The 23,591-nt window shown below is 36.2% G+C and overlaps 1 protein-coding gene across 1 annotated transcript; it reads left to right on the plus strand.

Annotated features, from left to right (window-relative positions):
* Positions 1 to 10,183: 10,183 nt before the first annotated feature.
* Positions 10,184 to 22,651, plus strand: LOC148918594 (cyclic nucleotide-gated ion channel 1-like). Its single transcript, XM_089047768.1, has 10 exons — positions 10,184 to 10,369; positions 11,444 to 11,644; positions 11,907 to 12,187; positions 12,554 to 12,665; positions 13,213 to 13,470; positions 19,694 to 20,081; positions 20,177 to 20,418; positions 20,961 to 21,329; positions 21,441 to 21,682; positions 22,208 to 22,651. Exons 1-8 carry the CDS (start codon positions 10,325 to 10,327, stop codon positions 21,126 to 21,128), a joined length of 1,695 nt encoding a protein of 564 aa, XP_088903894.1. The 5' UTR covers positions 10,184 to 10,324; the 3' UTR covers positions 21,129 to 21,329; positions 21,441 to 21,682; positions 22,208 to 22,651.
* The last annotated feature ends 940 nt before the right edge of the window (positions 22,652 to 23,591 follow it).

Consider the following 23,591-nt stretch of genomic DNA (forward strand, 5'->3'; position numbering starts at 1 on the left):
AAATTATTGTGTATTGTAGTGTCAATAGATCCTTTCTTCTTTTACATTCCAATTGTCGTGTATTGCAGTTATAAGGATTACCTTTCATTATTGAGGGATCATCAAGAATAGGATATGGGGATTTTTTTTGTTTTGTTGTTGTTGTTGTTGTTGGTAAATACGATGAGGTGTCCCCAATCCGAAGTTTGGGATTAATCCTCGCTTTGGGGTTTGGCTTGTCTCTGGCCACAAAGTGTTTCTAATTGGATTCGAACCCCTGTCATTGAGGCACCAGGTAGTCCGCCAGCTGGAGGAGGCAATTTTCCAATTGCACAACACCTTGTGGTTATAGGATGGGGATATTTGTTCCATAAAACCTCTTCTTTCTTTTAAAATTTATAACTTTCTCTGAGAACAAGTAAAGGATAAAATAATGGAAATATAAACTATTTCCTTTTTCGGTTTCCTAAGTATTCCAAAGATAAAATAAGATCGAAAGTAAAAGATCATTCCATTCCAAAATAAAAAGGAATACAATTCCTATTCCCCTTTTAACATTCCTGTCAAACAAATAGATTGTTAGTTCACTCATTTGCTAGACATTATCAAAGTACAATTTTTTTTTTGGACACTATTTTCTTGGTGCTAGCTGCCCTCCAGTTGATTATTTATCTCCCCATTTTCTCTCAAACTCACTAGTTTGAGTTTGTATAAATCTTTAGTTGTTTAATTATTGTATTTGTTTCAGGTCAAGCTGCCTAGCTAATATCTACATATATTTACGTTACGCCAGAAGTGGAATGATTGAGAAGCCACGAATATGTCTATGATATGCTACTTTCGTGTAACATGTTTCCTACCCCTGTATTCTATCTCTCATCACAAGAGTATATGATATGCTAGTTTCGTGTAACATGTTTCCCCAAAGTTCACAGTGATTAGTCTAAAGTATATGATATGCTAGTCTCTTGCAACCTCAAGGCTCAAGCTTTATTCGTGTAACATCATCTTTCCTTCTTTTTCTTTTCTTCTTTTTCTTTTCCGAAACAAAAGTACGTTTGTTCTTTTCTTCTGGTTTGGGGAATTGTTTATTCAATTTTCGGGGTATATTACAATAACTTTTCGTACATATGATATGAGAGGAGGCTCCAGAACATGAAACCCAAAGCCAAATGACAAGTTTTTGTTTTTAGGACTGATTTGGTCTAGATGCCAAATGACATGCTTATACCCTCAAATATTATCAGCCACAGTAATCTGGTCTTTTTACTTATGTATAAATAACTTTTCTATTGTTTCTGAATTTACTATTTGTACATCCCATGGAAAATTAGTAGTGTGTGTGAGAAATCTCCCTCTTCTTTGTAGTTTAGATTATCATTTGTAGTTTAGCGTCTCCTACAAAGATTGTTAATTCATTAAAAAAAAGGAAAAAAAACTAAACTTAAATGAACGGCACCTTCAAATATTATCAGCCACAGTAATCTGGTCTTTTTATTTATGTATAAATAACTTTTCTATTGTTTTTTAATTAACTACTTGTACATCTCATGGCAAATTAGTAGTGTGTGTGAGAAATCATCCTCCTCTATGTAATTTAGATTATCGCTTGTCATTCAGCATCTCTTACAAAGGTTGTTCATTCCTTAAAAAAAAAACTAAACTTAAATGAAATTGGTGTGTATACAATCAAATCTTATGAATTAGTGAGCATATTTTGTAAGTAACACAGTTTATCAGTGCAAAAATGATATGTAATCTCAATCATGTAAGTCCACCATCTCATTAAGTTTTATCAATTTATTTTGTTGAATCTGGTTAAATAAGCATGTCTCAAAGTTTCGTTAAAAATTTACATATTTGTATAATAATTTTCATAATTTTTATTCAATCTTCACCGATATTTCAGAAGTTATCGAAATTTAACACCTTGCTTACAATATCCAAAAGGAATTAAGAGCTCAATTACAATAGTTGCTTCATTTACTTTTTATCTTTAACAGCTCAAACTAAACTTTACAGCTAATCCACCCAAACCCCACATCCATGATAATATAGCATCACCGACCTGTTCTCTGTAGACAAGTATTAGTTGACTAGAGTCAACGGTCCAGCTCATCAAGTTTTGTTATTGTCCTGTTTAAAAGGCAATTGTGCCTTCATTCAGTGCGTATACAGACAAATAGAAATCAGTTTTTCTCTCCAGATTTTTTTGGTTGGGTCTTCTTCGATTCACACACATCCTCTGTTTCCATGGAGCCATCCCTGGAAGAGGGAGATGTAACCATCCCTTCAAGTTCCAGGTAAGTCGTCATTTGTTTTTCTAATGCATATATATATATATATTATAGTTTATTTACGAGGGAAATGTGAGCAACTTTCTCCTTTTTTCACATGACATGTATCACATTCTTTACACTTAAAATAATATCATGAATGCGTTTAGAGACCCCGGGGGGGGTTGGGCACTCTATCTGAGGTAAGGCTCTTGCTTCCGCTTGCGGTCGATCGGGTACGGCTACTTTGTTAGCCCGACGTTTGAACCTATTGGAGTAGAGACACTCACCTAATCCTTGAAGACAGCGCCCGGTTTTTGTACTTGTTATACTCTTCTAAATCAATAAATACTTTGCCTTCATTTCAAAAATAATATCATGAATGCGTAGATTTTGTTTTCCAAATTTACCCTTATTAAATATAATTTTTTTCCCTTAATTGGCTACCATGTTTCTTTCAATTAATACAATTTTTTTTACAGCTTTCTTATCGCCTTTTAAAAGAATTAAATAAGAAAAGGGTAATGCCACGACCTTTTTCCATAATTAAAAAACAATTAATTAATTAAAATGATTAAAAAAAACTAAGTATTTCTCCCTCGTCTTCCTCTTCTATGTTAAACCCCACCCCAACCACTACCCCAAAACTATTGTAGGAAAAAGAAAAAAGAAAAAACATTGAGACACCCATCTCATGCGGCCAAGGCTGCCATATAATGAAGAAAAGAACAAATCCAAATCCTAAATTTCATATCATAAAAGACAAATTGCACCAAGTAAATCAACTATTACTGAGTGAGTGTGGAGTGACAAAAGGACTATTTCAAATATGCCATATATGAGTTTTTTTTTAATAATATGTCATGCTAAAATGAATTTTTGAATAAATATATCAAACTTTTATTCTAGTGGTAGAAAATTCTTGAAAATGAAAACAACGAAATACCATTTTTCTTTTCCCATTTCTTGTTTAGTTTATGAGTAATAAGAATCAAAATTTTTGCATTACGTAATTAAAAGTAGTATTTTAAGCTTACAACCAGATGTGTTCTCCAGTCATTTTAATAAAACTCTCAAGATGACCAAGGTATATGTACGAATTCCTCCATTCATGACCAAGTTATACTTTTAGGCTAGTGTATGTGGGTTTGTTTTCGTTATTGGTCTTTACTAAACACTGGATTGGTTTTACTGTGTGGGAAATCTGCCGAACAGGACAAGCCCGGTCAAGTTTTCCTCTTTAATTTTCAAATTTTGACAGTAAAACCAAAATTTGAAAAGAGTTTTGACTAAGCTACAAGTGTTTATATTTCAGGACTCTTGTATTTGTGGTAGATATCGTGAGGTTAGTATATGTATATACGTACTTTTTTGGGGCTTTCAGATGACCATCCAGTGTAGCTAGATACTAGTTAGATTTATTTTGAGCTAGTACTTACCTTGTTGGTCTTTTTTTTTATGATTTAGGTTTATTGGTTCTCATTATTCATTATTGTTTTCCTATATATGTTAATTAATTTAAAGAAATTTTTAATAAAACTCATTTCTTATATTGAATTTATATATAAATCCTAAAACCTATAAATTGAAGAAAAAAAATCAAATAAGGGTAAGCTGTAATAATTTTTTTAAATTTGAATGATGTGTGAAATACCATTATTTTCCTTGTATTATGATTTTCAGAAAAAAGAACGTTCATGAGAGTATTGTTTTAATTTCAGAATTTTCATGGGTTGTATGGTATATTTAGGGCCAGTTTGGCGTTGCTATGCTGTAAAAATAATCACTGTCAGATTTGCTACGAGAGAAATCAGTTGTGAAAGAAAGCAATTTGGCATTTTGTAAACTTTTTGTTAGAAGCGCGGTTGGTAAAAAAAAAAAAAGGGGTTTATTTTTGAAAATTTTGAAGGTTTCATTTAACCCAGCGCCTTTTCAAAACTAATTCCTGAATAATCAAAAAATGAAAGCAGCTCATCACATGCTTTCCCTAATTGCTTTCTCTCACAGCAATTATTCAAAATAAGTGATTTTATTATCTTTTACCAAACAAGTTGGGCTTTCAAAAATTTCAAAATAATCACTTATAACCCCAAACAGGCTATGCAAAACAAGTAGTCCATTTAAAAAGCCAAATTGATTTTTCCCAAAGATTTTGGTATTATAGAATTTTTTTAATATTTTGGGCCAATTTAAGAGCTTACATGTGAAAACTTTACTAATTTATGCCTATATTTAAGCCAGTAAATACAAGAAGTCAAAGGACAAACTCACCTACAGTTGTTTATATTTCAGGACTATCATTTGGTATATTAAGAATGCTATCGCAGATGTGGCTAAATTCGTGAGGTTAGTATATGTATATGCCTTTTGGCCTTTTTTTGTCTTTTTGTTTTGGTTGAGCAATTATGGGAGTGCATTCATAATTCAGTTAAAAAAGTCACTAGCCACAAATGGACAATACAAACTAGACATAAAAGGTCCTACAATAACGGAGCAATCTAACATCAAAATTAAGAAAATCTAGGGCTCCTCCAGTAACAATCACAGAGGATTGAAGAAACTCTAGCGTTGACATCCCAACTAACAGTGCAAACTCAGAACAACAAGAAAGAGATCAAGTTTGAAAAAAAACTAAAAAGCCATAACAATACAAACAAAACTTTCACAAATGAGAGGTGGAAAGCTCTCACAAAGAAGAAGTGAAAAACTCTCAAAAGACATAGGTGAAAACTATATAGAAAACCCAAAGAGTCTCTGCACTTTCAGATGACCATAAGTGTAGCTAGATAATAATTAGATTTATTTTGAGCTATTGTCACATTCCGGGATTGGCTTCGCCGTAGCACAATATTGTCCGTTTTGGACCTCTTTCTCTGCCCTCAAGGTTTTGTTTTTGGGAACTCATGAGCAACTTCTCAATAGGTCACCCATTCCGAGATTGCTCTAGCCCAAACTCGCTTAACTTTGGAGTTCCCATGACTTCGAAGCCAGTGAGCTTCCAAAAGGTCTCGTGCTAGATGGAGGCGGGCATGTACATATAAGCACATCACACCCTCTCCGTTGGTCGATGTGAGATGTTACAATCCACCCTCTTAGGGGCTCGACGTCCTCGTCGGCATACTCGCACCACACGGCAAAGTGGTTCTAATACCAATTGACAGGACCTGCCCCGAATTCCTCGAAATCGAGACGAATCCTGTTGAATTCCCGACATCGCCCCGATATTAGGCCCACTTCTAAAACTATATTCTATTTTCCCAAAAAGGAATAAGGGGACGAGACTTTCTACCGAAAATTCGGCAAAGTCTCCCCTGTAAATTGAACATTTCCCAAAAATTTCAACCTGCATAAAACACATTTAATATCACCAACCGACAGCATGCACAAGATAATTTCATGCAATTCACATGATGGGCCTCCGGCCTTCAAATAATCTGAACAAACTACCAATAAAACTCTTAAGTCAAAAATAGTACTTAACCAATGCAAATAATAAGCTCAAACATAATTATTAATATCAGATGCAGTTTTCATCATCTAACTTCCCAAATATCCAACATACAAGGTTTTAACCTCTTAACACGACCACATCTCGTTTTCACCCGAATTTCAGGACTAACGACAAGGTCAGAACCAATCTCAATAGAACAACATAAATAACATTTAGTTCATGGCTGCGCCGAGGCATTACCCTAAGCAGCCTACGTACCCTTAAGAAGGAATCAAGCCACACGTAGTTCTTCCCATAAACATCCCAATTCTAATAACATGTAATCACTGATAGCTATACAAATTAATACATTATAGAATTATTCATTTCCTTTTTCCCTTGAATCACATCCTACCAAATACCATCCTTTTCCACATATGCCTGTAATCACATAATCTCCCCATATGCCGAAAAATCCAACTCCACGTATGAGGTATGTCCACAAGCCGAAAAATCCTACGCCACGTGGGACCTAGCAATCATATCACATAATCTCCCCATACGCCAAAAAATCCAACGTCAGGTATGGGGTCTGTTAATATGCCGGAAAATCCTATGCCACGTGTGACCTAACAATCATATAATCTCCCCATATGCTGGAAAATCCAACTCCATGTATGGGGTATGTCCACACGCCGGAAAATCCTACGCCACGTGGGACCTAGCAATCACATCATATAATCTTCCCATACGTCGGAAAATCCAATGCCGCGTATGAGGTCTGTCAACACGTCGAAAAATCCTACGCCACGTGTGACATAACAATCATATAATCTCCCCATATGCCGGAAAATCCAACTCCACATATGGGGTCTGTTCACACGCTAGAAAATCCTATGCCAAGTGGGATCTAGCAATCATATCACATAATCTCCCTAGTTTAAAACAATAAATTAATATCCTAAATCCTACATAATCAATGTAACTCAACTAATGATCAACACCTGTCACTATGGTCATTTTAATCCTCATGGGAAGGTAAAACTATCTCGGAAGACTCATGGTCAACCATGGGTCAAACTACCCAAACTTGGTCAAACGGGCCTACGAGGCCTACGACCTCCAAACTCCGATCCGAAAGTTCCTATGTGTTCTACAAAGCTTAGGACACATGTTTTACAAGTTTGGTCCAAATCAGACGGTCGGATCGCTCACGATCGCACAATCGAACAGTTACTATTCACCTAGCCCTAGGGTAGGCATTTCCAGATTATCTGGGACTCCGTTCTACGATCTGTTGAATCCTACACCATCTTAGGAATATCTAGATCAACATATATTAAATTCCAGACGATCCAACAGTTCAAACCTATTGAACCCAGATATCACACAATAGGCGAGATCCGTTCAGGTTTCAAACGGTATCCAAATTGAAATTCGAGCACCTCTACGCGCTCGTGAGAACCTGAGGATCACATTGGGACAAAACAGCGCGTGGGTGTCCAAAGCGATAACCTTTCACCAGAAAAACTCAAAATCATGGCTCAAGGCTCCTACCCTAGGTAAAACACCCTAATTGGAATCATTTTTGTTCTTGGACCTAACTCAAAAATTGATCTAAAGTGGCCGGAATTGAGATCCCAAAACTGGCCAAAATCCAATTTGAAAATCAAACAATCTAGGCTCAAAATTGATGCAATCCTACCAACCATAAGCTAGATTATGAAGAATGGATGAATTTCCATACCTTAATCGCCAAAAATGGTTGCCGAAGAAGAGAGATCGGAGCCGGCGAAGTTTCGAGCGAAAAACGGCCTAAAACCACATTTTCCGGCTGAAGTGGCGCGGCGATGATGGGAAGGGCGGTTGTGACGCCGGGCTGAGCCGTCCTTTTGGCACCGTCCTGTCCCTAGCCAGTGGCGAAGTTTCAAGAGAGAGAGGAGCTGCCGTTGTGAGGAGAGAGAGAGAGAGAGAGAGAGAGAGAGAGAGAGAGAGAGAGAGAATCAGATTTTATCAAACCCTTTTTGCAAAAATTACGATTATGCCACTGATGATATTTTGTTCGTAACTTCTTCGTTACAGCTCCGATTCAAGTCCATTACGTGTCTACAGACTCATCTCACCGTGATCTACGCAATGGTAGTATCGAAATTCTCAAATTCCTTCCCGGTCAAAAATTCAACTTTAAACCTAATAAAATATTCTAAGAGCAAAATGGTCTTTTATCATGTTTAATTAATAATTAAACATTTATTTAGGATAGGGTCGTTACAGCTATAGCTTAGGATTTGTTTGGTGTTGGATTTTAATCCAATTTTTTAAACTTAAAAACAAGTTTTGAGTTCAACGCCCGTAATTTTGTATCGTAAGACCCATTTTTTAAAACACAAAAAATGAATTTTCACATTATCTCTCTCTCTCTCTCTCTCTCTCTCTCTCTCTCTCTCTATATATATATATATATATATATCTTTTTTTCTGTGTGTGTGTACGTCAAGCCCCGACCTGCGAATAAAGAGTATTCCTGAATAAGGGTGTGAACTATAGTTATATGAATAAAATCTTATAACCATGATATGATGAGATATAGAGTAAGAAATAATACAAATTTACTTATCAATACAGAATCAGAGTTGCATCAGCTTGTAATTAAATACAAACTAAGATTCTTATCAAACTCTTACCACTCACTAAGATTGCAACATCAACCACACAAAACAGGTACCTAATAGGTGGAAAACTTGCCTCCTCAATCGATCCATGTATTTGTCAAAATTGACCATTAAATTATAGAGGCCACACCTCCATATTAAAATCTCATATTTGACGATGGGTTGTAGAGGAGAAGCAGCTGCAACAAACCAGGAGACGACCATGAAAATCTTAGAGAAAGATGAGGAGTTTTGGGTTTGAGGTTTCATGTAAAACCTTGATTTAGCATTAGTGCAATTAAGCCTTGATTTTATGCAAAACCTTTTTGTTGTTGAGCTTAAATAATTCTATATATATATATACATATATATATAGTCCACTTCTATTGAGGAAAAATTATTTGAGGGACACCTTATAGGGCCCACTTCATATTGTATTTCACTAATCCAAACTATCTATTTTTTAAGTCTTTATTCATAGATCATTCTTGCAAAAAATTAGACAAATCGGACCATTTAGACATCTAATAGTGTCCTATGAAATCAATGAACTCAGTGCTTCAAGAAAATATTAAAATTTTAATAATTTAATTGAGTAGTCAAATGATATCGGATTCAAGTGATTTTTTTGTAGAGATGATATTCAAATGAATATCTACAAAATAGACGGTTTAGATTAATAAAATACAATGTATGGTGGGCCCTACAAGGATGTCCCTCAACCGAAGCTTACTATATATATACATGTAGTTTTGATTGCTAAAACACAATCGAGAATCCTTTTCCCCTTCTTCCATAAATCTCTTCTTCCTCTCATTCCTCTTCTTCCAACAAGAACCCCTCTAATCTAGTGCAAATAACTTCTTTGATTCCAGGGGAATGCCCTGGAACCATCTCCTTTCAGCTAATAAATCGTGTCTCTCTTTCCCAGTCTTGTAGTGGAGAGTTTCCCCCGGTTTTAGGCTGGGCTTTTGCTCCCTTGCCTCTTTGGCAAGCTTTTCTCTCCCCCTAGGTGTTTAAGGGTTGCTTCTCAGCCTTTTGGCCTGATTTTGGATTGATCTTAGTAGATCTCCACCTTTTCCCTCCTATTGTTTGTATTTTTGAAATTTAAAGGTTTGGTGGTTGCACTTCTAAGATCTCTTTTATGCGGAGGTGGAGTTGATGAATCTAGTGAGATCTACTATCCTTTGGTATTGTGGGATCATAAGGGGCGATGGAGATACTGTGACTTTATTTAAAATATCAAGGTGAAATTTGAGTGGTAATGCTCTTTCACTCTCTGGTGTTTCGAATCCCAAAGAGTTTCAGAGGTGGTTATCCACATGATATCTGTTCAACACTGATTCCTGAGTTTTATATGGATCCTGTCATCTTCAACTTTGTGTGAACTGAGATTTAAATACATGTAGAGTTTGCTTGTGAATTTTATTGCGTATATTTTCTGTTTTCTTGTTTGCAAGAATCCTCCTATGTGGCAGTGTTATTCCTGTGTAATCTTGTAATTGCCTATTATATTAATGGATCTACTCTGTTCAAAAAACATATAAATTAAAAAAAATTAAATTTCAGAATATGGATGCTACTAAAAGTCATCCGTGCATATGATTCTTATTCTTTTCCCTTCTGACATCGTTTCTTATCAGCGAGTATTTCGATTTCGGCGACGATTACTACAATGATGCAAGGAAAGAGAAAGGAATTCTTTGGTGCATTTTCTTCTCTCCATTAACGAGGAAAAATGCGTTTATAATATCATGGATTGCAGTGTCAATAGATCCTTTGTTCTTTTACATTCCAGTCATCGATGAGAAGAGCAAGTGCCTTGGAATAGACAAAAGGTTGAAGACTGCAGCTCTTTGTTTGCGAGCACTTCCAGATGCCGCTTTCGCACTGCATGCTATAAATCATGGGTTTAGATTATCTAAAAGGGCTCTTCCTGATGCCGGTTTCAACTACGACACCGTTTTGTAATACTTCTCATCAGCTTTATGAGTATATTAATTGGCGTTTTCCTTATCCTTCCCATCCCACAGGTAAGAGATTGAAATCTCAACTTCTATTGCTTAAATAATGCAAACGTTTGAGTTCCTAAATGTTTTTTTTTGAAAAAAACCCTTGTATTACACTTATTCATGTTCATTGCAAGCTGTCCATGCCACATCAACTGTTGGAGCTATCTGGGTGTAGTGAGCAATCTAGTTACCAACTATATTGACCCTTGACTGGATGTGCTGAGAGTGTAGGTAATTTGCTGATGAGGTAGGTATTAATATTATTAGATGCACATAATTTACCTAAACAAAAGGTCAAAATGAAGATCACGTGTGTAAATGAAGAAAATGCATACCTACAATAAAGGTGAAAAACTTCGCACATAGAATACATAGCCAAATGTGTATAATCAACAAAGTCAAAGAATCCAAAGATAACAAAAATAATCGAACACCAAATATCACCTTTACATCAGACATCGACTATGTACTATTGCAACAAACACACTAGAAGTGAATCCATGTAGGAGGTCGATAAAGAACTACTCATCTATTGGATTGTTAATATAGATTAGTAATCACATACCATTATATGACGGAGGTAGACAAGAAATGCAAATTACTCTCATCAAGGTAATATCCAAGGAGGGAAGAAGAAGAATATGCATGGAAAGTAATGGTGTTGAAAAAGAAAAAGAAGAAAAACTATGATGAATCAAAGAATTACATATAGGGTTTTAACTCCGATACATTTACATTTCAGAGTAAATATTGTCCTATACAAAAATACTCTAGAAAAGGTATCAAATGATTCAAATGAAGATATTTTAAAGTCTCATCCAATCTATTACACATCACACCATCCTTTGTATCATGAGCCGTCTTTTGGAGAGGATTGGGTGTCTTGATTGGTTTTCCTGGTTTGAGTTCCTTGACCCGTTCAGTCTTTTCTATTTAGTCAAGGTTTATTTGCCCACTTCAATCCTCGATCATAGATTCATATCCTTATTCGTCCACGATAGCTATTATGATGATTGGAAAATCAGTCAAGGTTTATATTTAGGTCAACCTTGTCTTATGCTTATTGACTCTCTAACCAGCTGTTTTTTTTTCCAGTTGGCAATAGTAGTTTTCTTTTTCAAGTCAGGAGGCTCTGGACATTTCAGCCAAAGAGTGACCACCGTGAACGTGTTTCTTGTTATGCATTATCTGGCAAGGGTTTTCCTAATCTACAGATTCGGTAAGAATCTCAAGTACAAGACCAAAACAGGGGTTCAAGCTGCATTCTATTTTTTCTTCTACGTCCTTGCTTATCATGTAAGTTCTATCTTCATCGCCATAACTCATAAATCACAATTTTATGTCTTATCTTTAGTTTTGTAACTACTACTTGACTAAGTGCTCGTTTGGGACCATAATCACTTACAGGTAAAAGCACCTTTGTGCTTCTCCATATAATCATTCTCAAACAAGCCCTAAGTTTTCCTTTGTATTAAATAAATAGCCAAGCTAAATTTAACCAAAACTTGACTAACTGTTTTGAAGATGATCTAATCGTGAATAAACATTTTGTGGTTAGGTACTTGGAGGTTTTTGGTATTTCTTTTCTATTCAACGAGAGATATCATGCTGGCACCAATCCTGTAAAAATGCTATAAGTTGTGGAGCTACTGATTATTGCAGTGGCAGTACTTCACGAAATATCACCTTCCTAAATGAGTTATGCCCGTCAAATCCACCAAATGCCACCGTATTTAATTTTGGAATATTTCTTGATGCCATTCAATATGGAAACACAAGATCAATGCATTTTCCAACCAAGTTCTTTTACTGCATATGGTGGGGGGTCAGAAATCTAAGGTATGCATATATGTATGTTAAGCAGAACTTTTCAAATGGATGCCCTGTAGGATAAAAGTGGTTTAGGTATTATCATTTATTTACAAAACTATATGTCATTTTGGTTTAGGGTTACATGAATAGCGCACAAGAGACATTTTGTTTAAAGGACAACTTATTGGGTCCATTTCAAGTTTTATTTTAACAATCTAAATTATCTATTTTTCACGTCTTGATTTATAAATCATTCTGGACAAATACAATATGAAATTGGTTTCACAAGAGTGGATTTGAGGAATCTGTTAAATACGTAATTGGTTCTAAATATCCTAAATATTTCATAACAAAACATATTCTATATATTAAATACTTAATTGGTTCTTGCAGTAACTTTGGTACGAATTTGCAAACAAGTAGCTATGTGTGGGAAAACTGCTTCGCAATTATCGTTTCTTTCATTGGCCTGCTATTATTTTTATATCTCCTTGGAAACCTACAGGTACGCTGGTGTTGAATTATGATAAATCTTGATAAATAAATAAAGAAGAATAATTTTTTTGTTGATGAATCTCTTGAGTTGGAGACAGAGGGTCGGAAAATTCTTTAATTTTCTTTTATAAGACATTTTTAATTCTATTTTAAAAGATAAAAGTTAAGTAAGTCTAGTTGTAATAAAGTAATTAATTTCTTTTCAAAAATGAACATGTGTTAAAATTTGAGTAGGAGTATCATACACTAACGTGGTACATCCGTACTATTCTATAATTTCTCCCGAGGTTGACCATATTTTTCAAATTTTGTCCATATATAATATGAGTTCGATTACATATTCTTTTATTCTTTCCATTTTAGTGAATGACTATTTATCTTTTTTATAATATATTGTTTTATTCGTTTATCTGTGACATTATGTTTATGCTTTTGTCTAATAAATTTTTTCTTATTGAAAAAGACGATAACAGTTTAAACTCACACACACACTACACGAATGTTATGTTTATGCACATTTAAAATGACGAACTGGCTTCTTATTTGTTATGAAATAGATATATATGCAACAAGCACTTACAAGAGCGTTGGTTAAGGAGGAGTCAGGACGTGAGAAAGAAAAGGAGATACAAATGTGCATGAAAATGCATGGCATGTCAGATGCAATGGTTAGATTTTATTTGGGTAATATTAAAAAAAAGAAGTTGGAAAAAAACATAGATAGTGAAGTGAATGGGAATTATATCTTCTCTGTTGTTGACGGGTTTGACAGAGGATTTATGCGCAACAGTATTTGCTGGAAGATGCTGAAAAAAGTAGGTTCCTTTTTTCTTTTTGTTTTTATTTCAATTTATTATTTTTAGAATTATGTTCAGGAATCTTTATATTGGTCTTTTTTACTTATTAGGAATGTAGAAAGTCATAAATCGTAGAATTTAACTACTCTCCCCTAGTTGATCCCATTCTTGATTTTGAGGTTATTAGATTATTGAAGGATAATCTGACCACAAATTAGACCAACAAAATAATCCTAGCAAATGTATGACTAGCCAATAACTAGTCACATACCTAAGATCACATCAAACAGCAAACACATTCAACAAACAAATCTCATTCCACTGCAAGCCTAGAAGATAACTACGTGACAACCCAGGTACTTAAAAGGAGCTCTATTCTGAGCTTGGGGCCCATATCTGTACATATTGGGCTTTGCTGGTGCGACAACGTGCGAGTCTGTCCAACTATTCCTCGATCAACTTGGCCATATGTTTCATTCCCTTCCACTTTGGAAGAACTTGACCCCGAGTTATCTTCAGGATAGAGTGGATCATCTTCATGGAATGCATACAGGTTAGCAACATTGAAAGTGCTTGAAATCTCGATGGATGGGGGCAAGTCCACAACATAAGAATTGTCGTTGATCTTCTTTAGAATCTTGTAGGGGCTATAACTTGCTATAGGTACCCACTGAAAACCTCTCCTTCTTCAGATAGACCATGACGGAGTCGCCTTCATTGAACACCTTGACTAATCTATGTTTGTATGCGGCAGCTTTGTATTTAGCACTAGTTTTCTCCAACCTCTCCTTGTCCTCATTCTTTACTACCTAGATATTTTCTTCCATATGCTCAGCTGCGGTACTTACACCATGGGCCTTGGGTAGCTTCACTAAATTAATCACATGGTTAGGAACCGAAATGTAAACTAAAGTGAAGGTAATTTTACTGTGGCACTGTGAACAACACTGTTATAAGCAAACTCAACTTGAGGCAGTGCATTATCCCACTGTTTGGGTTTGTCTCCACAAATGCTACGGATCATGTTACCCAAAGTTCTACTAGTAACTTATGTTTGGCCATGAGTTTGAGGATGTGCTGTACTGCTGCGATTAAGGGCACTTCCAAACATCTTCCATAAAGTAACCTAGAAGTGACTAAGAAACTTGGTGCCATGGCCAAAGGTGATGGATTTGGGCATTCCATGAAACCAAACAACATCCTTGAAAAACAATTTAGTTATGCTAGCAGCATCATTTGTCTTCTTGCAAGCAATGAAATGTGCCATCTTAGAGAACCTGTCAACAACAACAAAAACAAAATTGACTCCCCTTTATTTACGGAGGAGTCCCAACACGAGTTCATGGAAAGGTCCTGCCAAATACCATTGGACGCGGGCAAAGGCATGTAAAGGCCAATGTTTTGAGACTGACCCTTAGACACCTGATAAGTGTAGCATTTTTGCACAATCTTTCCCACGTCTCTTTTCAATTGTGGCTAATAATATTGCTCCTCCATGCCAGCAATTGTTTTGTCCCATCCCAAGTGTCCACTCAGGCTGCCTCTATGTAAATCTCGAATTAGCTTCTCCCTCAAGGATGTCTCAGGAATACAGAGTTTGTTGCCTTTAAACAAATAACCACTAGTGAGGTGAAATTTTGTAACTGGTTGGTTGCAAACACACTTGGACCAAATCTCCTTAAAGTCTTCATCGACTTCATACATCTCCTTCAAGAACTCAAATCCCACCACCTCTTGAGCCATGATAACTAGCATGTTAGCTCTTTGGCTCAAAGCATCTGCCTCACGATTAAGGGTATCTGATTCATGTTTAATTACAAAAGGGAATTTTTGCAGGAACGTACTCCACCTTATATGCATCTTGCTCACAGATTTCTGATCGTTGTGGAACTTCAGGGCCTGGTGAGCTATATAGAGTAGAAATTCACGTTGCACCAAGTAGTGCTCCCACTATTTCAAATCAAGAACCATTGCATAAAATTCTTGCTCGTAAGTACTCTATTTTTGGAGAGCTTCATTAAGTTTCTCACTGAAAAAAACCACTGGTTTCTTCTTTTGAGACATAACTACACCTACTCCTATCCCACTTGCATCATATTCGACCTTGAATATCTTGTCAAAGTTAGGAAGGGCTAGGACCGGGGAGGTGCACAACTTGTGCTTAATGAAGGCGAAACTCTTCTCTTACTTATCACCCCCTGAAACTTTCATCGCTTCAAACACTCAGTGATGGGTGCAGTAATGGTGCTAAAATCAAGAACAAACCTTCAATAAAAGGTAGTCAACCCATGAAGGATTCTTAACTCACTTACTATTCTCGGGGCAAACCAGTCACTAATAGCTCGCACCTTCTCATTAACACCTGAATGCCATCCTCGCCAACAACATAACCTAGAAAGAGTAATTTATCGGTGCAAAAATTACACTCTTTCAGGTTGATGAAAAGTTGGTTTTCCTCCAAAACTCGAAAGGCCTGTTTCAAATGCTTCAAATGTTTTTCCTTGGTTCGACTGTAAATCAAAATATCATCAAAATACATCACAATGAAAGAACCAATAAAAGAATGAAGAACTTGGTTTATAAGGCGTATAAAAGTGCTTGGTGCATTTGATAAGCCAAAAGGCATCACCATCCACTCATACAAGCCATCCTTGCTTTTGAACGCAGTTTTCCACTCATCACCTATGATATTGGAGGTCTATCTTCGAAAACACCTTAGAACCCTCTAACACATCCAACATGTCTTCCAACAGTTGTATTGGAAATCTGTATTTAATAGTAATTTTGTTGATTGCCCTACTATCAACACACATACGCCATGTTTTATCTTTCTTAGGCACCAGTAATACTGGGACTGCATCATGACTTATGCTCTCACGAATAAACCTTTTATTTGCAACAATTCTTCTATCTTCTCTCGTAGAATGTCATTTTCCTTGAGACGTATGTGGTAATGTGGCAGATTGGGGAGACTTGTTTTAGGCACCAAATCAATCTGATGTTAGATATCCGTCATGGGAAGTAGCTGGTTGGGTAGGTCGTTAGCAATTAACTCCTTGAATTGTTGCAAAATTTTCTACACTTCTTTTGGGATTTAAGCCTTCTTAGGTACGACAGCTAACAACCCTTTCATCACCATATGATAAATTGTTTCCGCATTTTAAACTTCTTTTAAATAGTCACGTTTATTGCTAGCTATAGTGAGAAAACTGGAATTCGCGGCTGGTTTCTCAAGTTTGCCAGAGTCGTTCATGAGAGCCATGACAATTTTATGATTATGAGTGGCATCTGTTTCAAACTGTCAAGGTTTACCCAACAAAATATGACTAGCATCCATATCAATAATATCACAAAGAACCTCGGACTTGTAATGCTTGCCAATGGACAGCGATACCTTGCAAACTTTTGTCACCTCGACTGAAGGGCCTATCTTAACCCATCTCAAGGAATAAGGCGATTCATTATTCTCTGTTGGCAATTTTAAATAATCCACGACTTTTTGGGATATGAGATTCTTGCAGCTGCCACCATCGATAATTAAACTGCACACCTTATTGTTGACGGTACAAAGAGATCGAAATATCTTATGTTGCTGCCCTTTCTCTTGTCTAGGTACGAGTAACACCCGATGCAAAACTAGGTTAATTAATTCGTCGCATTCCTCATAGGAAAAATCAGCTCCTTCATACTTCTCATCAGCACCATGATCCTCAATGTCATCCTCATTCGCTTAAGCCAAGTTAACTTGCCGACAATTGGGATAATTTTTGGATTTGTGGCCCGGTTTGACGCAACGATAACAGTGATCTCCATAAGGATTTGCATAAGGATTCGATCACTAGAAACGGCCCTTATCTCCAGTCGGCTACGCCTTCTGTTGCTCCCTTTGTGCCCTGCCATTTGTTAGTATTATTATTTTCAAGAACCTGTATAACTTCTTTACCTTTGTACTTTATAGGGATATGTGAATCGGTAGATTTCTTTTGAAAATTGTCAGAACTCGATCGTCTCTCATTCTCCATAAGCTCCGCCTTGAGGGCCATGCTATTGGCCTCTTGCACTGTTCAGAAAGTTTGCAACCCAATTCGATCTTGGATGGAAGGTTTAAGCCCATTAGTCATGTACCTTTCCACTTGTTGACTATTGGTGTCATCTAGGCTATTACGTTCTGTGAGGTGCAAAAATTTAGATATATACTCTGCCACCGTCCAATGGTCTTGGATGTAATTGTGGTAGAGGAGGTACAAATATTGCTCAAAGTCTGCCGGGAAGATTCTGTCCATCATTAATTGCTTCATCCGTCGTCTAGTTCGCACATGAGCTTTGCCTTGCCTTTGGTGCATTTTTAAATTGATCCCACCATACTGCAGCACTTTCTTTGAGACAAAAAGCTGTTAGCTTTACCATCTTTGCCTCGAGAATCTCCAGAACTTCTCCACTTCAACAAGCCAATCCAAGAAATCTTCAACTTGTAAGTGCCCATTGAAGTATGGAATTTCATTCTTCATGTAATAGTCTTCTTGGTGTTGGTTATTGGGTTGGCATGATCGTTATGAATTTCTTCCTTTGACTTCATATCGCTATCTTCTTGACGAAGGCCCCATAGGGACATCAATCTTTATGCAGATCTTCTCCTCTATCTTCGTTTGGCCATGCTTGGTTTCCCAGGGTCAGGATCATCTGACGTAGACTCTCGATTGCTGTATTGAATTCATCACGAGTGATTGGTTCCCTGCCTCCGCGGGTCCTATCTTCTCCGTCTGGATGAGCCATTGGAGGCACTTCGAGTCAGGCAAAAACTAGGCTTTGATACCAACTGACGCAACAAGATATAAGGAATAAGGAGATCGAACAATAACCCTACAAGTAACAATATCAGAATCCACCAACAAACTGAAATCCACCAAAGAAATTGAGTAAACCTCAAATATATTGATTGAAAATAAGATGAATGATCTCAGTATGCTCCAACACATTCCTTTTATACAAGAGAAACCCTAGACTTGTTTAGAAAGCTAATGAAAAACACTAGACTTTTTAAGAAAGATAATTAAAAAACAAAAAGGAAATAATAAAAGTTTCCCAAAATATTCTAAAAACTTTAAATGCTGAAAAGTCAAAATAAACAATAGAATTTGGTTAAAATAGCTCATACGTCACATCAAAGCAGTGTGTTGCATTTGTCACGTTGTTCTCTTCGGAACGATAGGTCATGGGCCCAATTTTGAGCTCGGGGCCCATAATTGCACAAATTGGGCTTTGCTAGCGTGCTGTGCCCGCATGTCCAACTGTTCCTCAATCAACTCGGCCATATGTTCTACCTCAAATGCTCTAGCTATTCATAAGCCTACAATGGAGGGTCGAACAGTCTTAGATAAAGAAGCATGAATCCAAATGCGACACGTACAATCCTTCTTGATCCATGGGTAAAGGATGGGTTCTCTTGCATAGTGCAATGACCATCGGTCAAGGAGGAATTGAGGGTGGACATGGTTCTGTGCCGTCAAGCAGACCTATCATAGTTATTAGATATGTTTACTTGTTGTATTTCCAGTTTCTATCTCCTGGGAGGTATCTTTGGCCTCCCTGTGATTTGTTTGTATTGCTCTGGGGTTCTCCCCTGTCCTTGTATGCTTCTTCTTGCAACTTCCTGTTTGGTGCTGCTGGAGCCTTCTCTGGCTTTTAATGAAGTATTATTCAGACCCAAAAAAAAACAAAATATCATAGGTTTGAAAGATAGGGTAAGCTCTTTCCAAACATGTAATTGTCTTTTTTATGTTTAATGGGGAAGAGATTAGACGCATGTTGAGTTGTGACTGGGGGAGGATAAGAAGAAAGGGTAGGAGCTAGGAGCCTAACTAATTAGGTACTTAGGCTAGTCCCATGACAAACACTCTCAACAAACCAAACTTGAAATCCTACAACCAAGTAGGGACAAATACCATTGAAACCAAAAGATAGTTGGTGTTAGTTTGCATGGTTCTATGTATAGAAATTCTTCTAGCATCAAGGAATTCATCATAAATACAGCAGGGAAAATAAAAGGGGCCTTAAAAACAATGATCAAAACCAATTAGGGATTATTTAGCAATGTTTACATCTTTTAACTCAATTGGATGATATCGGATTCAGAGAATTGAGAGAATAGTGAAATACAATATGAGGGGTGTCCCTCAAATAAGATTTATCCCTCAATGGAATATATATATATATATATATATGTATATATATGTATGTATAGGTAAAGGAACTTCAAAAGATGAACCATGAAGCGTTGGAAATGATCTGCGCCTATCTCAAGCCAAAGATCTTCAAGGAGAATGAGATGGTGGTTGAAGCGGGACAACCACTTAACGCGATGCTCATTATTATAGCAGGCTCTATGCAGGCGTACCAGCCAATTAAGGTTGCTGGAGACGCGTGTCCCTCAGCCTCATTTGAAACTCTTGACAAAGGTATGTTTGTTGGAGAACAACTTTTGGATTGGGCAGCGAAAACCAAAACTTTCGATGACCAACCTGTTGCGTTCAAAACTATCCGATGTTCCAAAAGAGCGGAAGCCTTTGCTCTCACCGTTGATGACTTGAAAACTTTAGTGCTCTCCAAAGGCATCTTCCCGAAGTCAAAAGGTGAAGTTTAGACAATCCTTGAAACTTGAAATAGTTGGTTCTTCTTTTTATTATTTTATTATTTTTATAATGTAGTTGGCACTAATTTGAAACAGTTGGCATTCTCAAAATTGCTGCAAACCAGAAGATACGGGAGAAATTAGAGGCCATATTTTTGTGGATGGCAAGAAATGGCATTTCTGATTATGTGGCGATAGATATTATGCATGGTTTTAGTCAAAACAAATTGGAAGAAAATATAAATGCTGAAGTGGATGTGAATTATATCTTCTTTGTTCTTGAAGAACATGGGAGAAGCATTATGCGGCGCCATTTCTGTATGGAGACTTTGAAAAAAGTAGGTACCTTTTTCTCTCTCTCTTTTTTTTTTTTTTTTCAAAAGTATGTTCCTGGATCTCTATATAGAAAACTCTTTAGAGTCATATAAAAATAGATCCTTGCAACTTGAAAGCTATATATATAAACCCACTTATATTACAACTCTTAACTAAAATTGAATTTTTGAATCAAATTTCACATAAGAGATGGGGACTTTTGTCAAGGAAGAAATTTAAATCTTTGGTAAAAGAGCATAGTCATGTAATCTTTGGTAGTAGAATGTGATTAGGCACAATATTCACTCTCTAAGGAACAAAGATTGACTTCTTAAAATTGTGGGGGAGCTATCCACAAACCATATTTATTGTTAGCTTATTTGGGTTTTAGTTGGCGTTAGTTTGTATGGTTCTCTTCAGTCTATATTTGAAGACGATGGAATTATGGGAAGAAAAAATTCAATAAAAACACTCAGCATGCTGAGATAAATCTTGAATCTCTTTTACAAGGAATTAATCAAAATTGAAACTTAGACGAGGATTATAATCTGATATACATATATAGGTAAAGGAGCTTAAACGTATGAACGATAGCGAATTGAGAACGATCTGCTACTATCTCAAGCCAAAGGTGTTTGAGGAGAATGCCAAGGTTGTTGAAGTGGGACAGCCACTTAACGCGATGCTCTATATTATAGCAGGCTCTATGCAGGCGTACCTGCCAAACCCTTAACCTCATTTGAAACTCTTAAGAAAGGTATGTTCGTTGGAGAACAACTTATGGAATGGGCAGCGAAAACCAAAACTTTTGATGACCAACCGATTTCGTTCAAAACTGTCCGATGTTGCAAAAAAGTAGAAGCCTTTGCTCTCACAGTTGATGACTTGAAAACTTTAGTTCTCTCCATAAAGATCTTCCTGATGAAGTCAAAAGGTGAAGTTTAGACAATCCTTACCTTTTGAAACTTGACATTTTTGGTACTCTTTTTTTCCTTTTCTTTTTCTTTCTTTTTTTGATCATGTAGTTGGCACTAATTTGAAACAGTTGGCATTCTCGAAATTGCTGCTAACCGGAAGATACGTGAGAAACTAGAGGTGATTTTTTTGTGGATGGCAAGAAATGGCATTTCTGATGATGTGGCGATAGATATTATGCATGGTTTTAGTCAAAACAAATTGAAAGAAAACATAAATGCTGAAGTGGATGTGAATTATATCTTCTCTGTTCTTGACGAATGTGGGAGAAGCATTATGCAGCGCCATTTCTGCATGGAGAACCTGAAAAAAGTAGGTTCCTTTCTCTCTCTCGTTTTGTTTTTGTTCATGAATCTCTATATAGAAATTATTTAATAACTCACTTACATTACAACTTCTAACTAAACTTCAATTTCTGAATCAAATGCCATGTAGGATAAAAGGTGTCTGCGTATTTACAAATGAAGCCACGAAATTTTTTACAATGTGTTTTCTGCATTCACACGTTTTTAAGCAAATGATGCCACATAATCTCCTCTTTAATTGCTTACCCTTTTTTCACAACCATCCATGTTTTTAAGCAATGCTTACTCTTTTTAATACCTCGATAGACATTTCTATTTCTACTTCTATAATAATTTGATTATTGCAAAACGAAATATTTGAAGACAATGGATTTATGGGAAGGAAAAAAACAATAAACAATAAAATCAATAAAAACATTCAGGTGGAACAACTTGCTGAGATGGATCATGGATAAAGGATAGAGATCAATGTTTAATCTTTTATAAGGAAATAATCAAAATTGAAACTTATACGAAGATTATATATATACAGGTAAAGGAGCTTCAAAACATGAATGATGAAGCGTTGGGAACGATCTGCGACTATCTCAAGCCAAAGATGTTCGAGGAGAATGCCCAGGTCATTGAAGCGGGACAACCACTTAACATGATGCTCTATATTATAGCAGGCTCTATGCAGGCATACCTGCCAATTAGGGCTGCCGGAGAGGCATGCCCCTCGACCTTGTTGGAAACTCTTGAGAAAGGTATGTTTGTTGGAGAACAACTTCTGGATTGGGCAGCGAAAACCAAAACTTTTGATGACCAACCTGTTTCGTTCAAAACGGTCCATTGCACCGAAAAAGTAGAAGCCTTTGCTCTCACAGTTGATGACTTGAAAACGTTAGTGGTATCACAATTGATGAGATACTAAGCAATTTTTAAGAAGAAATTAAGCATGAAGGTCAACAGGAGGATCGTTTGTTTATTTTTTTATCGTGGATGAATATTTCTATTTTCTTCATTTCATGAATTAATTAATACGTTCATTTTCATTTTGTGGTTTCCTTTTTAGAGAAATAAATTCTTTATGAAACCGAAAAAAGGGGGCAAAAGCCGAAAGATACAAAACCACAATGAGTCTTCTGTTTCCTATAGTTTAAGGAATCCCATTTGTGTAGCGACTGATGTTAGGAAATTAGTCCTCTTCGTTAGTTGAACATATTTACAAGGTTTAGCAAAGAAAGCACAATTGCTTAAGAGTTATATATCTAAATCCGATCTAGTATCTGTTAGTAGCATTTCCTACATACCAAATAGACTATGTGACTGGCATTTCCTACATACCAAATAGACTAAGTATAGATGGTAAATTAGTTGTGATGGTGACTGTCTAAAGTCCAAGATATGCTCTGAAGGCTCATATGTCAACTGACGATCATTGAGGTAAATTGTTCATTCAATCATGAATCCTGATTGTGGTATTTCAAGAATTATTTCAAACTCACAAACTGATTAACATTATGATTAAGAAGATTTTTTATTTTAAGAAAGATTGATTGATTTTTTAAAATGCTTTCCAATTTTGAACATTAAAAGTCTTCTTTGATTGGAAATCAATTAGTCTGATTTTGGAAACTGAATATGTGATTAGGAACTAATTGATCTTGTTTCCAATTTTGAAAACCATTATAAAAAGTAAGGCTTGGTTTTATATTCGTTCAACTTTCTACTACTAGTTTTTTCTAGAGTCTTCATATACACAAAACATATGTTCATAAGGTAAATCATCAAGAGTAAGAATATCTTGGTGATTTTTTCTTGCATTCATTTGCATAAGTTACAAGGTTCTCATACCTCCGGTGAGCTTAGATCAACCGCGTCAAGAATCAGATTCAACATGAAATCCCGCGAGAAGTTGAGTTTCGAAGAAGTTG

This window comes from Prunus mume, linkage group LG3 (genome assembly GCF_029339155.1).
Source record: "Prunus mume cultivar Tortuosa linkage group LG3, ASM2933915v1, whole genome shotgun sequence".
Lineage (NCBI taxonomy): Eukaryota > Viridiplantae > Streptophyta > Magnoliopsida > Rosales > Rosaceae > Prunus > Prunus mume.